This window comes from Hylobates moloch, unplaced genomic scaffold (genome assembly GCF_009828535.3).
Source record: "Hylobates moloch isolate HMO894 unplaced genomic scaffold, HMol_V3 SCAFFOLD_21, whole genome shotgun sequence".
In the NCBI taxonomy this organism is placed as follows: Eukaryota; Metazoa; Chordata; class Mammalia; order Primates; family Hylobatidae; genus Hylobates; species Hylobates moloch.
In genome coordinates this window covers 40,769,558-40,793,215 of record NW_026652296.1, presented here as the reverse complement: position 1 = coordinate 40,793,215, position 23,658 = coordinate 40,769,558, and the positions used below count along the sequence as shown (strand labels likewise).

General features: G+C 41.8%; 1 protein-coding gene across 3 annotated transcripts in view; it reads right to left on the bottom strand.

Annotated features, from left to right (window-relative positions):
• RALGAPA2 (Ral GTPase activating protein catalytic subunit alpha 2) overlaps positions 1 to 23,658 on the bottom strand; it is a 340,962-nt gene that overhangs the window by 113,597 nt on the left and 203,707 nt on the right. For 2 of the 3 annotated variants that reach the window (XM_058432702.1, XM_032142466.2), the window contains exons 33-36: positions 17,029 to 17,800; positions 15,788 to 15,859; positions 9,343 to 9,466; positions 7,272 to 7,427 (exon numbers count right to left, since the gene is read on the bottom strand). In XM_058432702.1, the coding sequence (XP_058288685.1) occupies positions 7,272 to 7,427; positions 9,343 to 9,466; positions 15,788 to 15,859; positions 17,029 to 17,800 (1,124 nt within the window). Of the gene's footprint in view, positions 1 to 7,271; positions 7,428 to 8,906; positions 9,106 to 9,342; positions 9,467 to 15,787; positions 15,860 to 17,028; positions 17,801 to 23,658 lie in introns of those variants that run through there. The other variant, XM_058432703.1, reaches the window with a different exon arrangement.

Below are 23,658 nucleotides of genomic sequence, written 5' to 3'. Positions count from 1 at the left end.
TTCCAATTCAGGGCCATTTCCACTGTTTCAAAGCTACCTAAGCCTGCACCCAAAGTTACTTTACTGTCATTGCTTGGTAGTGTAGCCCACTTGTTTTATCATCTTATACACAAAGAGGCTGTAAAGAACGAAAGCAAATCACAGACTCCTGGCATCTTTGAGGAGACCTTACTAGAAAGATCTCCAAAACAAGACCCCTTGAGAGTTTTTCAGGCCCAGGCTCTGCCAGGTGTAAGAACACCCTTGATCAATCTCCTGCACGATGACTGTACCATCTTAAGCTGGAGAAAGCTGCACACAAAATCACTTAAGTGACAAAGAATCAAAGTGTGACTAAAAGAAACTAGATTATGAAGATTAAAATGTTGACCAAAATTGAAGTTCTGAAACCACAAAGGCTGGTAAGGCCCTCTAACATCTTCTGGGAATTTGAGATTCTCGTTCTCTCACATGGAACTGCAGAAGGATGCTCTCCAGTACCATGAACAAGTATTTCTTGCTTCCTTATCTAACAGATAAACATTAAAAATGACTAAATTCAGAAGCATTTTAATGAAATAGAGATGTGTCAAATTTAACATTTTTAGTTTTGTCTTGAAGTATTTTTTAAAAAGATGTTCTGGAATACTATGTATTTAAAACGTGTTAGCATAAATATAGTTTTCTTTAGCCTATTTGACCATGAAAAGAAAATCTGAGGTGACCCCCACATAGCCTCTTTTCTATTTATAAGGTTACAAAAGGAAGCTCATCTGTTGCAATGCCTGTTTATTCTTCACTCTCTCATACTTCTGGGAATGACTGTACAGGCCAATTATTTAAAAAGTGACCTGTGCCTATAAGGGTGCACAATTCAACTGTGTTTGAATGTGGGCTCTGGGACAAATGCAACTGCGGGTGCTGAGCACAAGTCACGAGGATCCAGAACAATTTAATGGCATCTACGACTTTCTAATGGCAAAATTACCCAGTACATCATTTTTTTCCTTCCTCCTTCCCATATAAAAGTAAAAGAATAGCAGGCAAAAGGTATAGCCAACCCCTTACATAGTTTTAAACAAAATACAACCCTGGGCCTCCTAGTAGTGCTGAACATCTCTTTATATTTCTCCATTCCTATATTTGCTACAGCTTTTCTTTTTCTTTTTCCTTTTTAATAAAACATGCAAAGACATTACAATACACTCCTAAAATTCGGTCCTTTTGAAGTGAAAACATGGTAGCCAGCATCACCAAGAACCTAATATAGGTATGTTTTCAGGGAAATATGAATAGTATCTAACTGGAACTGTAGGGGGAATTGAGACCTGCAGAAGGTAATTGTGAGAACTGGGGCTGTCCCAGAGTTCACACTTACAGCCCTCACCCTGCAAAGACAGCCAGCTTCAGGGTGGCTCTGGGTCCCTTGGTATAACACTTGCACAAATGTCTGAATGGAAACACTCACCTACTAAACACCCCTCAAACGTGCTGCCACCACCCGATGTTGGTGCTCTAGTATCTGTGATAGCTCCTTTTGATCCACAGGTATTAGTTGCAAAACATTGACTGTGAGGTAATACCATGATTATTGAAGTTTTGTAGTTACTTTCCCATTTCAAATTGGGTTACTCAATTACATAACCTAAGTAAGTATCTCTTAATTTTACTTGCATCTGTATTCTCAGAACTACAGCAAGGGAGGGTAGTTTCACACTAACAGACCCATCCCCCCAGTGTGGCAATTCTGTAATTAAGGAAGAGCTATTTTTGTGTGGTAATGATATGATATTCATCTTCTCATAGCTGCTTTCAGTGGCACGTGACTCAGACTTCTGGATACGTCACAGTTTAATTAGCTAAATCACAAAACTAAAAGCTAAGGCCATGGGAGCAATTGGCTGATAAATCTGGGCAAAATATGCCTTCTTTTGCCTATAAGAAAACAGGTAGGTAAAATAAATAAAATTCATCTGGGCAAACTGTCAACCATGTCAGAACATACGGAATACTCTGGATAGCTCAAAGTGTTGCCCAATTTAAAGAAGAGTCCATCATAGAGACATCATTTTGTGAGTATTGAAGAACTGGGATTAGAGGCCCTCAAATTAGAAAGCCACCAGTGAGTTTGGTGAGTGCACACAAGTCAAGTTGATCTGGTTCTGGGGAAGAGTGATGAGTCTCCTTCTGGAATGGAGCCGGTGTTTATGTTAGCTACTCCTTCAACTGCACAACAGGCTCCAGAATGGCTGGATACTTATCAGGCTCAGAACAAATGCTCAGATTTTAAGTCTTAAGAAATCAATCTCGGCCCCACAACTTTTCATCCTAACAGAGTTTTAAAGTCCCTTTGCCTAAGCCATTCTGTCTGTTGCTGCTGCCAGGCTGCACGCCACTGGTGACACTGGTCATGGTACACACCTAATAGGCTGACCTCCTTTCTCGACTAATTGCATTACATCGCCAGCTGGCTCCAGAAGGAGTCGTCTGTTTGATTGAAGAATTCCTGCTCCTCAGTGGGCCCGGCTGCTACTTTTACTAAGTAACAGTCAGGCCTGACATCCCCATTGTTCAGCTGACAGTGTGCCCATCCTAAAATCTAAGTTTTATTTGTAAATTAACCAAGAAACTTCCTGCCAGAACAGCGCTGCCTGGAGACTGATAATGTGGGCCTTTCATCCCTTTTCACTCATACTGTATCACTGCCAATTTGTTTTTTATGTGGCTGGCCAGCCTGAGGCTATAAAAGCCTTGTAAGACATAAGTGCAATTATAGTCCTGGAGTCAAATGAATTGGACAAATCCAATAGCACAGCTCTGTCCCCACTCTGCAAACCCCTACAGCAGTTAGATTAGCTGTGAAAAATCTAATCTAGCTAGAGCTAACAAATTTCTGCAGTGAAGGATCAAGAGTTCAGTATGGGGTTGCAACTGGATTGCAGAATTGAAAAAGTCCCCCCATGATGGGGGCAGAAGAGAGCATGGATCACTTTAGAATTTTGCAGCTCATTTTTAAGCTGTTAGGGACAATTTAGTTAGAATAAGACAAGGAACTGTGGGCTGCTGTTACTGTGACTGATTTTTAGTCTAGCTGTGAGACATCTGATAAAGAGAGTTTATCACTAATGATGCTAAATCTTAGAGCTGCAAAGGGTATCAGCTGAATTTTGATTATTACAGTAGGGAATCATTCAACCAGGCCAAGTCTTAGAACATTATTTACAGCCTGGCATTTTATCAAGAAAACATATCTTTTCTCAAAAAAGAAAAAACAGTCCTACTTTACTTAAGAAATAATTTTTAAAAATATCTTATATATAAATTTTATCTTTTAACGAAATAATTCTCAGTCATAAGAAAATTATAGAATATGGTGACACATTTGCAAAGCAGAAACAATTTACAATATACTGCAAATAAAAAAGACGTGTGAGCCCAGCTTAGGATCCTGGTGAGCTACACTAGAGTCTGAGATCCTGGTGAATTCTTGGAGGGCAGAGTTCCCTTTGCTGAGAGCTCTACAGCCAGGGGCAGCCATCAAAACCCAACACTGAGGCAGCTCCTCCAAGACCTGTGGGAACCAGCACATGGTCAGCGCTTCTGGCTGTAGTACTGCCACCCCCAGGAGGTCATTACAGCATGCTGGGGCAGGACAGGGAAAGAGCTGCTGAGTTTTTGAATGCAAATTGTGCTTTCTACATCTGAGACACTTGATCACTACGAAAGTTGTCTGTAATTGGGCCATGACTTGAGTTCTGATGTTTCACATGCACTGTTGCCCATCATATACAGGCACACCTCAGAGATATTATAGGCTTGGTTTCAGACATATCTGCAATAGGATTTTTAGATATTGCAAATATAGATATTGCAATAAAGCAAATCATACAAACTTTTGTGTGTACTGGGAAAGCAGTGTGCATAAAACTTATGTTTACTATAGTCTATTAAATGTGCAATAGCATTATTTCTTAACATACATATATTAATAAAAAAATTTTATTGCTAAAAAATGCTAATGATTATCTAAGCCTTCAGTGACTTGAGGTCTTTTTTTGCTGGTACAGGGTTTTGCCCTGATATTGTTGGTTCCTAATTGATCAGGGTGGTGGTTGCTGAAGGCTGGGGTGGCTGTGACAATTTCTTAAGGTAAGATAATGAAATTGCCACACTGATTGACTCTTCCTTTCATGAAAGATTTCTCTGTAGCATGTGATGGTGTCTGACAGCATTCTGCCCACAGTATAACTTCTTTTGAAATTGGAGTAATACTTTCAAACCCTGTCACTGCTTTACCAATGAAATTTATGGAATATTCTAAATCCTTTGTTGTAATTTCAACAATGTTCATAGCATCATCACTGAGAACAGATTCCTTCTCAAGAAACCCACTTTCTTTGCTTATCCATAAGAAGCAACTTTTCATCCAGTCAAATTTTATCATGACATTGCAGTAATTCAGCTACATCTTCAGTCTCCACTTCTAATTCTAGTTCTCTCGCTATTTCTGCTACATGTGCAGTGACTTCCTTCACTGAAGTCTTGAATCTTTTAAAGTCATCCATGAGGGTGGGACTCTACTTTATCCAAACTGTGAATCTTGATATCTTGATCTGTTCCCATGAATCACAAATGTTCCTAATGGCATCTAGAATGGTGAATCCGTTCCAGAAGGTTTTCAATGTTCTTTGCCAGATCCATCAGAGAACTCACTCCCTATGACAGCCATAGCCTTATGAAAGTTCTTAAATAGTAAGACTTGAAAGTTGAAATTACTCCTTGATCTGTGAGTTGCAGAATATGGATATTGTGTTAGCAGGCATGAAAAACAACACTACATCTCCTTCAGAGCTCTTGAGTGATGAGGTACATTGTCAATGAGCAGTAATACTCTGAAATAAATCTTTTATTCTGAGTAGTAGGTCTCAACAGTGGGCTTTAAATCGTCAGTAAGCCATGCTCTAAACAGATGTGCTGTCATCCTGGTTTTGTTGTTCCATTTATAGAGCACAGGTAGAGTACATTTAGCATAATGTATAAGGGCCCTAGAATTTGGAGAATGGTAAATGAGCACTGGCTTCAACTTAAAGTTACCAGCTGCATTAGCCCTAACAAGAGAGTCAGTCTGTTCCTTTGAAGCTTTGAAACCAAGCATTAACTTTTCCTCTCTAGTTATGGAAGTGGTAGATAGAACCTTCTTCCAATAGAAGGCTGTTTTTACTACACCGAAAATCTGTCGTTTACTGTAGCCACCTCCATCACTGATCTTAGCTAGATCTTCCGGATAAGCTGCAGCTTCTACATGAGCACTTGATGCTTCACCTTGTGCTTTCGTTTTATGAAGACAGCTTCTTTCCTCAAACTTCATGAACCAACCACGGCAAGCTTCAAACTTTTCTTCTGCAGCTTCCTCACCTCTCTCAGCCTTCATAAAATTTAACAGTGTAGGACCTTGCTCTGGATTAGGCTCTGGCTTAAGGGAATCTTGTGGCTGGTTTGATCTGTTCAGACCACCAAAACTTTCTCCGTATCAGCAATAAGGCTATTTCGTTTTCTTTATCATTCATGTGTTCACTGGAGTAGCACTTTTAATTTCCTTCAAAAACTTTTCCTTTATGTTCAAAACTTGGGTAAATGTTTGGTTAAAGAGGTTTAGCTTCTGGCCTATCTCAGCTTTCAACATGCCTTCTAATCATTCCTAGCTTTTGATTTCAAGTGAGAGACATCCAATTTTTCCTTTCACTTGAATACTTTGAGGCCATCATGGGGTTATTAATTGGCCTAATTTCACTACTATTGTGCTCAGGCAATAGGAAGGCCCAAGGAGTGGAAGAGACATAGGGGAACGGCCGGTGGGTGGAGCAGTCAGAACACACCCAACATGTATGAATTAAGTTTGCCATCTTATAAGGGCAGTTTGTGGTGCCCCAAAACAATTACGATAGCAACGTCAAAGATCACTGATTACAGATCACCATGTGAATAATAATAATAATAATGTTAGAAATATTGTGAAAATTACAAAATGAGGCAGAGACACAAATGAGCATCTGCTGTTAGAAAAATGGTGCCAATAGACTTGTTTGATTAAGGGTTGCCACGAATATCCAATTTGTAAAAAATGTAATACCTGTGAAGTGCAAGAAAGTGCTGCACAATGAAACAAGGTATACCTGTACATAGTCCAGACATCTGTGGCTGCACTGGTGAAAAAGCAAAACCGTGCAATAAAGAAATAAAGCAGGCACAGTGAGGCCAATCGGCCAATATAAAGCATCTGGCTAATGGGGCAGGGGAAAGAAAAGAATCAATTAGACCAATGGGCAATAATGAGGGATGATGGTTAGAGACATCTTCCCAGGCACCGTGCTAAGCAATTTTATAGGAATTATCTCATTTACTTCACTCAACAACCCTGTAACATAGGCTGTGTTTTTAATCTCACTTAATAGATGAAAAACTGAGGCACAGGTTGATGAAATAACTGAATATACATCTGATCCCTGGTCTGCCTGTCACTGGGGCCTGGCTATAACCACCACAGTAGACTCCCCAGTGGCCAGCCTTGGTCAGCACGTGAGGTGCTGCCCTCAGTCCCTTGCACTTATGTGGTAGGGAGAGAGTAAGGTGAGGATTCTAGGTTCCCCACCTGCTAGCAGGCCAGGTGAGTGCATATCACAGTTGCTCTGAGACGTTCTCCTCATCTGGAAGCGGATCTGATTAGAGGCTTCCTTCCCAGAGTTAAATGCCTCTTTTTTTAAGGTGCTCCTTGCTTTTAACACAGGGTTGCCTGCGGCAAACATCCTGCAGGTTGGAAAGTAAAGGCCAAGTTCCCTGGGGGAGGTTCCTCAGGGGTGGATAAGGTTTCCTTTGAATTCCAAGGAAAACTGGCCACAAGGCAAGTTGAAGAATAAAAGGTAAGGGGCAACAGTGGGGCGGCTGGGCAGCTGCAAACCTGCACTTATGTTGACAGATGCTGCCAAATCGCCCCGCAGCAAGCCTCAGAGGGGCCTGTTTTCCCAGAGCCCCACCAGTACAGGGTTATCATATTTTGTAATCTTTGACAATCTGTGAGATCAAAAATGTCATTTTCCATCAGGTAATATTCACGGGAGGGAAGATCCAAAAGTAATAACACTTAAGACGCTTTCTTTTCCTAAACCTTAATCTCAGGGTCGTAGAGTTCAGAGAAACCATCTCAGTGTGCGTTCTACCCTTGTATTTGTCTGTCCTAGGAGAGCCTCACCTACAAACCAGGGCAGCTAAGAATGGTGCCCGAGGAGACCCCTTACCTTTTTGGTGAGGGAATCATCTGAGTCTGACGGCATTCGAGTGGAAACGTGGAAAATCACTTCCACAGTCGAGGTAGCATAGTAAGGGGCCGTCTGCCCAGTGCTGCCATTGCGCTGAAGGCCACCCATGAACCCACAGTGGGTGGAGAGATCCACCTGACAAAGGTCACAAAGAAGAAAGAGTGAGGATCAAAAATGAGCTGCTCTTTCACTAAGCAGGACTGTGAATTCAGAAAAAAATAAATTATTTTCGTTTTTGTATCTTTCTTTCTGATTACAAACAAATGTAATACAAAGTTAGACCAGATTAAAATGTTAAAGAAATAAAAAACATTACAAATCAAAGTGCTCTACAATCATATCAACTGAATAAAACCACTACCAAACTTTTGGTATACAATCTCTAACTTTTTTCCCACATGTATGTATAAATGTATGTGTATATATGCATATATGTGTGTGTATACATAGGTTCCCTATTGATGGATTTTGGGGGTTTCTGCTTTTTCAAATCAGAAAGCATACTCAAAGGAGTGTTTTTCTAAGATGTTGGGTCAAAAGGTACCAATATTAAAAATAGTTAGCAAACCTTGCTAAACTGCCTTTCAAAAGGGTTGAACAACCACTTTACACCACTGCCGAAAGTTTATGAGTCATAATTCATTTTAAAGTTATGGCATGAGTGTTCACTTCTTAGTGCCTTTATCCAAAATTTTTAACTTGTCATAAACTAGTACTCTTTCGGTAAAATACCTATTCTAACACATATGAAAAAAGAAATAGAAGAATCTCTTCTGTGTCAAATACAGTAAAGGTATACTCTCAAAACTCTAATTGATAATGTATGGCTTAAAAATATATTAAATAATAACTATATTCTATGACAAATTAGAAGTAGCCTTACTAGTGAGAACAATGATTTACTGGAAGTACAGTAACTGTTAGACTCAAACCTACTTGCCTTCTTAGTAAGGATGTAGTTTTCACTCTGATGTACTCTTACCTTGTCCCCATCCCTACCTTAGTCCCCTTGCTAGCACTGAGCTCTCAAAGGCACCCAGAGAGTTTTTCACAGCACAGGTACTCAAGAAACTAATAAAAAATAAGGAAATTGGCCGGGTAATCCCAGCACTTTGGGAGGCCGAGGCAGGCGGATCATGAGGTTAAGAGATCAAGGCCATCGTGGCCAACATGGTGAAACACCATCTCTACTAAAAATACAAAAAAAAATTAGCTGGGCATGGTGGCATGTGCCTGTAGTCCCAGCTACTTGGGAGGCTGAGGCAGGAGAATCGCTTGAACCCGGGAGGTGGAGGTTGCAGTGAGCCAAGATCGTGTGACTGCACTCCAGCCTGGTGAAAGAGCAAGACTCTAAGAAAAGACCAAAAAAAAAAAAAAAAAAGAAAATAAGAAGTAAATTATTTTAGATATGTTGATTTCCATTTTAACTACTCCTAATTCTTTCAGATTCTAGGAATATATTTTTTTAGGTTTATGTTTTTTGGGGAAAGGTGTGTATGTATGTATAAATGTATATATGTCTGTATGTCAGAGTACCATTTAATAAAGAAAAAAATAAACTTTTTCAATATCAATCATCCTGAGATCTACCTTAGGGAAATAGGTTGATAGCTAAACCATCATGGCTATTATATTATATTTTCATTGCAACTTTTGACTTCATCCAACTCTTTCTTCATTTTTTCACCCATCAAGTCATTGACTTCTTCTTCAATCTCCATACTGTGGCCAAAGCCATTGCTTCTCTGCCCACATTTGTCTTCTCTTACTACAAACTGTCTATGGCTGGGAGAGCCCATCTGACTATTCAGTTCTGATAAAAAGCAAATGAAAAAATATTAAGAGGAAAGTTAAAGGAAAACAGAAGTTCATGTATTAAATACTGACAAGCAACTAATAGATGTCAAATCCAATAAATTCTTCAATTCCAGAACTCTACCTATGCTATATTTGAATACAAAAGCACACGTAAAAACTTATACAATGTCTAGTTTGGACACATCTTTAAACAGTGCTAGTCAATAAACACCTACTGAATGAAATGCATTACCTCCCATCCAAGTCCAGCAACAAAGTCTTCATATGCTTGGCTTCCTCTTTCATTAGAGAGGATTGAACACTTGTCTTCTTGACCTTCAGCAATGTAAAACACTGCGATTTTGTGTGTCTCACGGCTATAAATTTTTAAATTTAAAGGAGTTAGAATTCTTATATGTAAAATTTTACTTCACTACTATTAATACCACCAGCATGACTTCTACCACTGAGCTTACACTTATTGAGAACCTGCTAGGGGTCAGTCGGTGTTCTGAGATGGTCTGACACATGGTCTCATTTATTCTTCAAAACCGTGCTAGGCCAGGCATGGTGGCTCATGCTTGTAATCCCAGCACTTTGGGAGGCCGAGGCGGGCAGATGACGAGTCAGGAGATCGAGACCACGGTGAAACCCCGTCTCTACTAAAAATACACAAAAATTAGCTGGGCATGGTGGCGGGCACCTGTAGTCCCAGCTACTCGGAGAGGCTGAGGCAGGAGAATGGTGTGAACCTGGGAGGTGGAGCTTGCAGTGAGCCGAGATTACACCACTGCACTCCAGCCTGGGCGACAGAGCGAGACTCCGTCTCAAAAAAAAACAAAAAAACAAAAAAAACAAAAAAACCGTGCTAAAGAGATGAGTATTATTATCACCTCCCTAGTAGTAGAGGTGGTTGAAAGGAGGCACAGAAAGTGAAACAGAAAGCACATCTAGCAAGCAGGGGGTGGGAACTGTGGCAAGGCCATCTGCTTCCTGAGACCATACCCTCAGACATAAGATACACTGACCAGCAGGCTGGGGCACACCATTTGGTAAGTTCTCTGTTTTTGGTAAAAAAAAAAAAAAAAATGTCTTTTAAAGTATTTCAAATACATATAAATTGTGAATAGATCTATGTGACTGTCCATATTTAACTCTACACTTTAAGGCTACTGGGTGGCTCTGTGATTGGAACTATAAAATATGCCACGATTTTATGAGAAAAAGAATATCCTTCCAAGCGAACACACTTAGGTATTTCCTTCATGAAGGGGTTTACCAAATCCTGTACTCTGACTGTTCTGAGGGTGCCTGACAGGGTGGACAGCTATTTAGTGGAACCCCTTTTAGCCACATAAACCCTTCATCTGCTTGTTCCAACATAGATCTTGGATACTCTGGTATTAAATCAAGCAAAAGTGACGTGTACTTTGAAAAAAGAAGCCCTGCCATTTTCTCTTTTGCACATCTAGCATAGTGCTTTGCCTATAGTAGGTGTTCAGTTAAGTCTCTGTTACACTGAGCAGATATATGGTGATACATTTGAATGCATTAATAATAAATTTCTATAAATTATACCCTGGAGTAAAGCGACAAAATACCTGGGCCTATACCAAGCATTTGGTGATAGTTTAGAGATGAAAACACTGTTCTTATTCAAACGGAGCTTTGATTACGAATCATTCATTCCCTAGCCCAATCATCCAAGAGTTTTGGTTTTTTTAAAGCTTCGATGTCCACTTCCAGAGCGGTTCCACCTTTCTCCTTTTTTTGCACTACATTCCGATAAATCTCATAGGAATAACTGTAAAGTTCTTAAATACAGAAATATTTTTTCTGTCAAATTGTTTAATATTTCAACATTGTAATTTGATTAGATATCACATTGGTGGAACTGAGTTCCATATTTTAACAAATTATCTAAGATTTCCTTCTGTGTGAGTTACTTCTCTACTTAATAATCAGAACTAATTGACTCTCAATTAAAAAGTTATACAAATAACTGGAGGAAGAGAGTTCTCTCCTTTTACTCAGATAGCTTATTCACTTCCTCTATAGTTTATATGTAATAAACATACTTGGAAGAAGAATTAGAAAATACAGAAAGAAAAGAATAAAAATCACTTGCAATTTCAACAGATAAGCAAAGAACATAGCCGTTATACCATTTTAGGATACACTTTTGCATGCATATATGAGAAGCTACTACATTCTGTTTTACAACAGATTTTTTCACTTAAAATATTTGTGAACACTTTTTTATTGTGGTAAAATATACATATCATAAAATTCACCATTTCAACCATTTTTTAGCGTGAACACTTTTATATCATGCGCTTCTGCAACAGAGGTTTAATGATTGTAACAACATTCCATTATATTAACATGTCACAGCCCAAATCTTCATTTAGGTTGCTTTCATTTTAAAAGACATTTTCACGTTATCTTTAATACATCCTTAAAGATAATCTTTAATGTTTTTAATCTTTTAGCAATATCTTTTTTTGAGACAGTCTCACTTTGTCACCCAGGCTGGAGTGCAATGGCATGATCTCGGATCACTGCAACCTCCATCTCCTGTGTTCCGGTGATTCTCGTGCCTCAGCCGTCCCAGTAGCTGGGACTACAGGTGCATGCTACCACACACCACCACACCTGGCTAATTTTTTTTTTATTATTTTTAGTAGAGACAGGGTTTCGCCATGTTGGCAAGGCTGATCTCGAACTCCTGATCTCAGGTGATCCACCCGCCTCGGCCTCCCAAAGTGTTGGCTTTATAGGGTTGAGCACCATGCCCAGCCCCAATATCTCTAATATGCCCTTAAAATAAATTTAGAGAGCTTGTCCTCATGCAGCAGGAAGCCCTGAAAGTGCCACACCATTCACTGCCCTAAGCAACAGGCAGGGGACACCAACAGCATAGAATCTAACTAGCCTATTCCAAGAGCTATAAAAATTTGGGCACTTGGGTAATAACAGAAACCATAACCTATGACCTAAAAGACTGTCTCTTTCAACAAAGGTGGAGAAGGATAGCTATTCAATTTTTATCTGCAGGTCTCTCTACATATGTAAAAAATCCTCAGCATTTAATTTTTCTTTGTTTTATAGACTTTACATACATAAAAACAACCTCAGGTTTATCTACAATGTTTCAGTTTATTCTCCTTAAAAATCTAAGCTTTTTCCATTGCAGCTGTTCCTAAGTCCTTGAGCCCTCATTAACTCAATGTGAGGGCACAAGAGAGCTAAGCCTGAATGATGGGCTGACCAATGTGAGTGTGAGGAAAGATGACCTTTAGTTGTAAACATTCATCAAATTTCACATTCTCCAAAATGTTAGTACCACAGAGAGCCTGCTAGGATGCAGAAGCTGTGTCTGGCCTTATTAGAGCCATGCTTTTGAAATGGTAATTAGGAACATCAACAGCACTTCACATCCATAAGAAGCACACCAATGCATGAAGGAGCAGGTAATTCAGAAACACACGTACATGAAATTAACAATCTTCCCTTCCTCATTAGAATGCACTGTTCTTTCCTATTAGGAATAGACAGAATAGTGGTTCCTTGTGCTGCCACATGAAAAAGCCAAAGAAAAGCATGACTTTAACATCCACCTCCCCATGTAGTGGCAAGAAGGCATTTATATCTAACAGGGAAGCCCACTGTGATTTGTATGTACATTCATCATAGCATTGACAATCTAGACCATAGCTGCAAGATAGCCTCAACTTTTCCAAAGAACATGTTAAGAAGGAACTATGCATCAAGAGCAGTGAGATAAATTGATATCAGAATTAAACAGAAATGTTCTAAATGAAAGTTGACAGACAAGGTATTTTCTTACCTGCTACCTGACCAAAATACAGGGCAGTCTAGATTTCTCATAGCTGAAGAGTCCCAGACTTATTTCTAGTTTCTTCAAAAAGAATCTTGAAAATACCCTTCACCATAAAATAAGTTGATACACATTTGATATCAAGAAGACACTAAATCCAGGAGTTGGGGTTTTAAGTGAAGGTTGATCAAGGGGCAGGGGACTGCCACTCAGCTATCCTAAGCTGTATTTCGCTGCAACAGTACCCCCAGGGAGCTAATTCAATTGTACCTCATGCAACTAAAGTGCATTAACACTCAAACAAATTGACCGCAATTATATGAAACCAAGTATTCACTTAATACTAAGAAGCCTGGAATAATTCAGCATATGCTTAAAAAGCTGAGTGTGGAACCCAAATGACTGTTTATTTAATACTGAAGGGAGGAGGGAGAGGGTGGTGAACCCCTCAGTTCTTCAGAATAAATCCCTTACAGAATTTCCATACAGAAGTTGATCTATGTTCCTCTAGAGAAAAGGAATCACAAGAAGAATCAGGAAACAGAATACAGTGAAGGGCAAGGTGAGAAATGGCAGCTTCAGGTTTTTCATTTCTAATGACTTTAAAAAATTATTCAAATTCAAATCTTTTACTGTCTCACCTGATTAGTCAGGAAACAAAGACATTTAAAATGGCAATGGAGCTTCAAGCTTCTGGACAGAGAATGGCTCCTTTATCCAGGCAAAACTACAAATGAGTATTTTAATTCTGTGTTTTTTAAAAAAAAGTCTGTATATTTGATACTGAAATATTTATCCCTCTCCAGATAAGAGTAAGGCCACCTAGGAAAAAAGGCCCTCATGTCCCCTTCTGCAGAGGGAATCAGGTTTGGAACAGCCATCCTGTCACATTCCCAAGACCTGGAAATATAACAGTTCATTCCTCAACATGTGTGTGGCTATAAGATGCAATAAGAGGTGCTGAGTGACCCGGGAGACAGGTGGGAAAGTAGAAGGGTGAAGAAGAGAAAAGAAAAAAAGAAAAGGAAAGAAAACTTATGCCCTTCTGATTCCCATAAAATGGTCAATACAAACAAATCCATCTTAATACCATATGCTTCTGAAGGATGGAAACAATACATAGCTGTGAGTAAGTTTAATATTATTTTATCTACTCAGTCCTTAGTAACATTACCAAAGGACCTTTCTGAAATAGAATCTTCCAAGTGTTTAAAAGAAAATTCCAACTGGACTTTGCTAGTTGGGTTTATATCCAATTCAAGAATTCAAAACACCAAAGAAGTTGTGAAGGTGATATGCAAATAATAGTGACATGAACCAACAGTTTGCTTGAAAATAAAATTTAAAGATGTGTCACTTTGAGTTTTGATCAAAACTCTAAAATAAACAATAAAACCATCACAAAGCCACTGAAACACACACAATGGTGAAAATATTTATTCAGCAGGCTCTAACTCATCACTGTAAGTGCAAGCAGGAAAAGCTCATGACTTACAAGAGAAGTGTGACAGTGGATGAATGAAGGATTTAATGAATGGAATAAAGAGCTCTAGTAATTTTCTGAAATTCTAGGATATGACTTTGTCAAGATACAGCAGGGCTCTGTTATTTCCTTTCTTCCTTCTTACTTCTCAGCCAACAACTGCACCACCCTTTAAAAACATATAGCTCAAAACAGATTTAAAAATTTATGAGTTAGTGAGTAGTAAGAAAAATTGTAGTGAAAAAAATATAGTGTGAAGAGTTGAAAAATAAACTTGAGGAAAACAACCTGAATTTTTAATTTGAGAGCTGACAGAATATTAGAATATTCCTATAGGGAATAAAAGTGGTTTGTTTTTTTTTAGAGTTTTTTTAAAAACTAAAGATTAAGGAGGCAGCTTATTCTCTTCAAAACTTTGAAACATCTGTTATGTACCAAGTACTATACTTATTCTTGACTTAGATGATTTTGGAAACACACATTCCCCAAATCAAACACTTTTCATGGTTGTGAGCTCATCTTTAGAAATGCTTCTGAGATAGTATAGAACAGGGGTGGGCCGGGCATGGTGGCTCACGCTTGTAATCCCAGCACTTTGGGAGGCCGAGGCGGACGGATCATGAGGTCAGGAGATCGAGACCACGGTGAAACCCCGTCTCTACTAAAAATACAAAAAAATTAGCCGGGCGTGGTGGCGGGCGCCTGTAGTCCCAGCTACTCAGAGAGGCTGAGGCAGGAGAATGGCGTGAACCTGGGAGGCGGAGCTTGCAGTGAGCCGAGATTGCGCCACTGCACTCCAGCCTGGGCGACAGAGCGAGACTCCGTCTCAAAAAAAAAAAAAAAAGAACAGGGGTGGATCTGAGAGTCTAGCCAGCTTTGGAGAATGAGGCTTATTAACAGAGTTATTAATTACAACACGCTGGTTTTAACCTTTCCAACACTATGAAGCCAGAAGTACACAATGTTAGTGCCTTGGTACACAGCATGGATTTTGAAGTCAGACTCACTTGGCTTTAGATAATATGGTATGAGCAACCACGGGCTGTTTAACCTAGGTAAACTTTTTCTTCATCATAAGGAGGTGGTTGCAGAGATCAAATGAGAATAAATTTCTACTGGCAGCCACAAAGAAAGATAATCAAAAGTACAGATTAGGTGGGAGTGGTGACCTCTTTTTAGTGTACCAAACATGAAAGTTTATTCCTTATAGTAAAAAACACCAATGGTATGGCATGCGCAAATGTCACCAGATGCTAGGTTACAGAACTACCCTTGGATGTCTCAGTAAGTCTATTCATTCCTGCTGTTGTATCTGTTATCCAAGAATACCCAAAGACAAACAGGAAAAAAGTGGTTTGATATACTTTCACATACCACTGGCGGGAGTCCAAATTTTTCAGCTCTCTCAATAATTTTGAATTTTTCTTCAACAGATGAAAATTCTTCCTATAAAGAAAAAAGAATGGAAGAAAAACCACGTGATTACAGAACCATTTTGCCACTTTTCAATCAGTAATTTAATAAAAATACCTATCATCCATCCTCTACCACCTCACTCACAAAAGATTTGTGATAGAAACCTATAGAATGAACTCCATCCTCCTTAAGACATGCAAAGGTATAAAAATTCCGTCGGCAACCCATTACTACCCAGTGACACAGATGGCTCTTTGGTGAGTATGTGACTTATATGCATGTGACTGTGTGACTGTCTGTTTCCAGTGTCAGCTCTGCTGTGAATCCCTTTTCCCTACCTCTGTTCTTAAAAACTACATTCCACTATCAGGGTCCAGTTCAAATCCGCCCCTTTCCACAAAGTCTTCTCCATTGCTCTGTACTTCCCATTGGATTTAATCATTACTCATGAACTCCTGTGTCATTCTATCCTTTATCAGAGTTGTATTAGGTCTATCTCCCACATCAGACCTAAGGTTAGACTGTGGCTTATTCACCTTTGTAGTTCATTTGCTTCCTGCATGAAGGCAGAAACAATAATGGACAAAGCAGTAATTAAAACACACACACTGAGCCAGGCACAGTGGCTCACGCCTCTAATCCCAACACTTTGGGAGGCCAAGGAGGGTAAATCATGAGGTCAGGAGTTCGAGACCAGCCTGGCCAACGTGGCGAAACCCCGTCTCTACTAAAAATATCAAAAATTAGCCGGGCATGGTGGCAGGCACCTGTAATCCCAGCTACTCGGGAGGCTGAGGCAGGAGAATTGCTTGAACCCGGGAGGCAGAGGTTGCAGTGAGTTGGGACCACGCCATAGCACTCCAGCCTGGGCAACAGAGCAAAACTCTGTCTCAAAAAACAAAAAACAAACGAACAACAACAACAACCCCCCCTCCACACACACACACACACACACAAATGTTTGGTATCTTTTAAAATATCCAACATGTTTGGAATTCAATCTGCACACCAGTACAGCATAATTTCATTTCTAGCTTTAATTTAGTAGCAGAAAATAAGCTGCAAATGTCAAAATAAAGAAAAATCTCCATTATTCTCTCTTCTCCAATATTTTCTTCTTCCCCAACCACAAACTGATAAAAAGAACAAGTACATGAAAATAATGATAAAATAACTGAAGGTCTAGCTTGGATTGTTACCTTCTGTCCCAAGAATTCATTCCCAAGTCATCAAGCAATAACCTGCAGAAATAAAAGGGTCCTCGGGGCTCCACCGGGGAGGGCTGCCCTTGGCTGGTGACTTTCATTGCAGAATCGAAGTTATGACTCTGGATATACTCATCCTCCTGAGCATTTTGCCGCAAAATGACCTCGATGATTTCCTTCTCTTGGTCATAGTTCATGCCACATGGGGGTAGGGAAGGTTCATTTAGATTTAGCTGTGATGGTAAAAGGCATTCAGGACTTGTATGGCCAATGTTTTCAAGTAATTTGTCAAGAACATCATCCCCCTCCTCAACTTGAGAAGAGTCTTTCTGAGGTCCAAATGTGTCATGATGCCAGCTCGAAATCAGAAATGAAGGATTTCTTCCATTGGGTGCTAAGCAGCCTTCCAAAGGTCCATATAAAACCTTACCATCCCAAGAGTACTTCCCTGAGATATCCCTCACAATTACTCTCACATCAGAGAGACAGCCCACCGGGGATCCCCTTGCCAGTCCTTCTGTGGGTGTCTGAAGGTAGGAGATGAGGGTGCTATCATTAAATACAAACAGCTGCAGGTTTGGGCTTCTGAACACCTCAGAGGACAGCTCAGAGCCTTCCACATGGGCATTGTCGTGGTTCTCGCTGACAAGGCTGTGCAGTATGGCAGGGCCCCCACTGAGGGGGTAGTGCCCCAGGTGGTTCACAAGGTGGGCCATCACCATTCGAGCAGTCAAAGGGATCAACTCCAAACTTCTTCTCTTCTTCTCTGTAAACAGCAGTAAAGAAACATAAAGAGTCAGTGGTGAATGAAGATTAAAACTCAACACCTTTTTTTGGGGGGGGGAGGGGGCAGTTCCAATATGGTATATTACAGGCTTTTAGTGTGCCTCAGCCACTTAGAAATAGCAAGATAGTGCAAAAAAGATCAACTCTCTGAGCTTTAATTCAAGAAGGAAAATGGGAATCCACTGGAATCATGAAGGATGTTCCAGATCTCAGGGAGGACAGTGCAGGCAAACAGCTCCTGTGATGGTATCCAGCTGATAAGAGTGAGTGAAGCCCCAGTACCCGAGAGAGAAACAGTCTCACTCTGTAATTTACCCTTCCACTGGGGATCCAAGTAACCCAGGCCAAGGCAGAGAATGATGTTTCTCCCAAGCCCCAGAGCTATCTTGGGGAGAGGCTTGGAGGTGCTGAGAGGAAAAGACACCAGAAAAAGCTGCAGGCATTTCCTAGATCTGGGACTGAGAGACTGGAGCACTTGCTCTGGAGTGGGGCAGGGACTTCCACAGCCAGAACTGTGGAAAGTGCTCCAGCAGTAGGCACTGGAATTGTGCTCTTCTCAACTGCAGGCTTGGGGTGGGAGGAGAGAGCTGCTACAGCTAAAGTTTCTCCTGCGCAATGAGACGTACAGCCAGGGCCAGCTTGGCAACACAGAATCAGTCTGCATGTGTCATTGCTGAGTACACCAGGCTGCTCCCCTGAGATCATGGTGCAGCAGGGCCCTCTCTGTTCCACTCCCAGGCAGGACTCCAGGCAGTAAGGGCAAATCCTTTCCTAGACTGGCAGCCTGAGCTGCCCCAACCTTCCTGTGCACACATCATGGTATAGTAGGGCCCTCTCCACTCCATGCCTAGGCAGATCTCCAGGCACTCAGAACACCTGCTTGCCTGGATGAGCAGCCTGAGCCATGCTACCCTTCCTGGACATAGATTGTGGTGCAACAGGGCCCTTTCTGCTCTGCACCCAAGCAGATCTCCCAGGCATTCAAAGCACCTGCTCACCCGGACTGGTAGTCTGACCTGCTTCACCCTTTATGTAGAGATCCTGCAGCAGGGGGCCCCTCTCTGCTTCATGCTTAGGCAGGTCTCCAGGCACTGAGAGCTCCTGCTTGCCTAGTTCAGCAGCCTGAGTCTCTCCATCCCTCCTCTGCTGAGATCCTGGTGCAGGGGAACCAGAGGAACCCTCTCCACTCCACACCCAGACAAATCTCCAGGTATTCGGCACACTTTCTTGCCCAGATTGGTGGCCTGAGCTGTCCCACCCTTCCTGTAGAGATTATGGTACAGTGGAGCCCGTTCCACTCCATGCCCAGGCAGATCTCCAAGACTTCAGAGCACCCACTCATCTGAATCAGCAGACTGAGCCAGCTTGCCCTTCCTGTGAGGAGACCATGGTGAAGTGGGGTCCTCCCCACCCCATGCCCAGGCATATCTCCAGGTAGCTGCAGTGCCTGCTCATCTGGGTTACCAACCTGAGCCACCCCACCTTTCTTGTGCTGAGACTGTAGTATAGCAGAGCCCTTTGCACTCCAAGCCCAGGCAGACTTATAGGTACCTGGAGCACCCAAACCCACTCTCCTGATCAGGAGTTTAGGTGTCCCTCTGCCTGTGCAGTGAACTAGGGGCCAAGGAGATTTCCCAGCTCCATGCCCAGGCACACCACTGGGCACCTGATGGCTGCCCACTGGATTCTCCTCAGCACTGCTACTTGTGCCCAACACCAGGGGAGCTGTAAATGAGTCTGTCCAGTCTAGCTCAACCCATCTTGCCCCCTGTCCACCCAGGGCTAAGCAGTGAGCTCAGACCACTGTGCACTCCATGGATCACTCCATTGCCTGAGGCAATAGAGAGCTTCTGCTGGTAAACAAGGATCAAGTACATATCTAGCCACCTTGCCCACAGCCAGCTTTTACCCATAAACACCATCTATTGGCTTGTAGGTCAAATCGCACAGCCCAATATAAAACCTGCCGACAGAAGTGTATAGGGCTATGGAAGCAAATCCAGAAGATGGCAGATTGGAGGCAGTGTTAGCATGCCTCTCCCACTGGGAAGGACAGAATAGTGTGTAGAGATTCACATTGTGAACTTTTTTCCAAGGAGCAATACAGGAACTCAACAGGAAAACTGCAAGAATCCACAGACCCTTTGAAAGAAGCAGAAAGAAGCAGAAAGCTGAAGTCTACTCCATGAGACACGTGAAAAACTATAAATCCTCAGAGTGTGAGTCAGGGGAGACTACCTTCAGAATACACATCCCTGTGAGGGAATTTGAAAATCCAGGTCATGGGAGAATGCCTTAATCCTACCCAGAGCTGGAACTGCTTAAGGGAGTGATGAGAAACACAAAAGCAGAAGCAGCAGCAGCAGGAAATGCCTTGCAGGCATTCTCAGTCTCCAGCATGAACTGAGCGAAGCCATACCTGAATATATCTCACAGGGGACCTTGGGGAAGCCAGTCAACCAGCTCAGAAAGGGGTTGCAGGGTGAAAGATGCTCCTAACTGAATTTCATGATATAATCTCGAGCAGGGATGAACTCCTTTGACCAGAACCGGTGGGGGTGAGGGTGGAGGGGGCAGGGAAGTGCACTGCAGACACATCCGCCTCATGGGCAGACAGGAGGGGCACAGCCCGAAAGCCAGGTGGGAAAGCTTATGGCCTGGGGCAGATCTGGATTCTGTGTGCAGACTGCCTGGATCTAAACCTGGTGCTGCTAGTAGAACACTGAGGGAGTGAGATCGGCCTTGCCAACTGCATGGGGGCTGGGCAAGGCTTACTGCTGCCTGCTACTCTGCACTCCCATTGTGAACTCTTCTGTGCAGCAGAGGCAGTTATACTATCTCTGGAACATTACCCCAGCTGCCTGAAAACCACCCCCTGACCCTCAAAGGAGCCATGGCTGGCCCCACTCAAGGAGAGTCAGAGCACAGACCTGCTTAACCCTATCCCCACCTGTTGGTATGTATCCCTGCACCCACCCTGGTAGCTTAACACAAAGGACATAAACTTGTGAGAGCTTTACAGCCCTGCCCATTGCCTCAGAACCAGATTACTTCCCCTAGGCAATTTAGGGCAAGCTCAAATCCCATGGCTAGTACTGCAGCTGGTGCTCTCTTGCAAGCACCAACTCGTGGCTGGAAGCTAGCTGATGCAGCCCACTACAGCATCTACAGGTGGAATAACACTGCCCAGGAAGGAGAAAATGGCTGAATGACCTCAGCCATCACCACTGCCTATAATACTCTAGCCACCAGAGGTCCTGAGCCTGTCCAAGTGAAAGTTAACTACAATTAAAACCAGCATTCAAGAAAGCCAGCACCATAAGCATATCTGTAACCAAGGAATCTCACAGAGTCTATGTCACTCCCCTGCCACCTCCATCAGAGCTGGTGCTGGTACCCACTGCTGGGAGACTTGAAGAAAAGTCACATCACTGGATCACTTGCAGACATTTCCCAGCACCAGCCTGGAGTGTGGCAGCCCCACTGGGTGGCTAGACCCAGAAGAGCAATAGCAGTCACTGTAGTCTGGCTATCAAGAACTCCTATTCCTAGGGAAAGGGGGAGAGCACCACATCAAGGGAACACCCCATGGGACAAAAGAATTTGGATGGCAGGCCTTGAGTCCCACATCTTTCTGCTGGTTGGAAGTCTCCTGCAGCAGAGACACAATTGCAGTGCTGGGTGCAGCAGGGAAAGTCTGCACCTCTACCCCAACAGGCAGGCAGCCTTGCATGCTCGTGAAGGGTCATGGAGAAGGGGTCCTTGTTCTCCACCTTGTCCACCACCACAGACACAACTGGAACTTCTCCCATGGGAATTCAGCATGCATGTACCTATAGATAGCCCTCCTGGAACAATTCACGGTGACTGCATCCTCACAGAAGCACTCTCCAAGTTTAGGCTTGCACAAGAGGCAGAGTCACAATTCCTTTCCATATGGAACATCAATATCCCTCATCCCTACAGATGAAAAGAGGTGCCTGTCTGATGTGAATAGCCAAAACATTAGGACAGGAGTGAGGCTGGGAGGCGGGTAACTTTCTGGCTGGCCTGACAGGGGAGCTGGATTAGTTCCCACTCTTCACCCTGATAAAACTCAGTGCATCTAACTGAGAGATCCCCTAACCACATTAATCAAGGCTGGGGCCTCAGCCCACCATTGTGTATTGTATCTAACCACCTGCTTTAGCTGCAACTGGTTTCTATCTAGGGATACTTCCCCTACTGGCCTGAAGCCTGGATCATCAAGAGAGTAAGTAAAATACTGGGGAAAAATTAAACAAATAAAAAAGTGCATAACACGGGGAAATGAGATAAGCTTCAAGAGATCCTCGCCATTCCAATTCCACAGGAGACAATGAAATTGCCCACACCCTGAGTACATAACTACTACAATCAGCATCTGAGAAAGTCAGCATACAAAGACTCTCTATAACCAAGAGACTCATATAGAGTCTTCACCCCTAAAAGCAGCAAAATCAAATTAGGCTATAATAAATTAGAAACATTCAAGTCATATCTTTAGGAGGGGGAAAAAAGAAATAAAAAAATATAGTCAAATCAAGAATAAATTCAAGAACAATTTGAAGAAACAGTCTACACAAATGAGAAGGAACCAGAAAATACAGGTAATATGATAAAACAAGGTTGAAAAGATCACACGAGCTTCCCAGCAATGGATCCAAACCAAGATGAAATCTTTGAAATACCAGATAAAGAATTCAGAAGGTTGATTATTAAGCTACTCAACGAGATCCCAGAGAAAGGTGAAAACCAACATAAATAATTTTTTTTTTTTCCCGAGACGGAGTCTTGCTCTGTCGCCAGGCTGGAGTGCAATGGCGTGATCATGGCTCATTGCAACCTCTGCCTCCCAGGTTCAAGCGATTCTCCTGCCTTAGCCTCCCGAGTAGCTGGGACTACAGGCACCTGCCACCACGCCCGGCTGATTTTTTGTATTTTTAATAGAGATAAGGTTTCACCACGTTAACCAGGATGGTCTGGATCTCCTGACCTCGTGATCCACCTGCCTCGGCCTCCCAAAGTGCTGGGATTACAGGTGTCAGCCACCACGCCTGGCCACCCTGACCAGAGATAGTTTTGTTATGGATGATGAAGTATGACACTGAGTGAAAAAAAATACCCTCAAATTTGAGCTCTTTCTTGCTTTACCTAAAATACCTATGCTATCACTTTTATTTTTCCTTTTCACTTTCTATATGATGTATCCGCTTAGAAAGGACGTGCACACCAATATGTTTTTAAACATCTTGCCTATTTGCTTAGTTAATATGTCAGTGAATTTTAAAAACTCCTTTGTCAGAGAAGTTTAAGCAATTATTTCTAGTACTTTAGAACTATCTTGGGAATGTTTGCATTAGCTCCTGAGGTTTTCTGGAGAACAAATATTCAGGTAAAAGAGTATTGTACATTGAAAGAAACATGGTGCCAGAATTTAAATGTATATTTTTAGGTTTTTCCTTTTTCAATAACCTATTTATCTTCTGCTATTTTTAAGTTACAACTCATAATAAATGGTGAACCTATTTTAGGGATAGCCATGTTTTGGGGATATACTCATGTGGACGAGTATAAATTAATGACTTTAGGAAAAAATAAGTTAATTTTATTATAAGACATATGAACTTACAGTAGGGAACAACAAAAGAAATAGATTAAGAGTTGTTTCAATTACTTAATAAAAATAATTTATCATTGTGGGGGAAAAAGTAAAGCAGACATTGCAGTTAACAGACAGTGGAGCTCTGGAAATAAACAATTAAATGATTAAATAAATGGAGAACAAATCAAGGGAACAACATGAAAACGAACCATGTA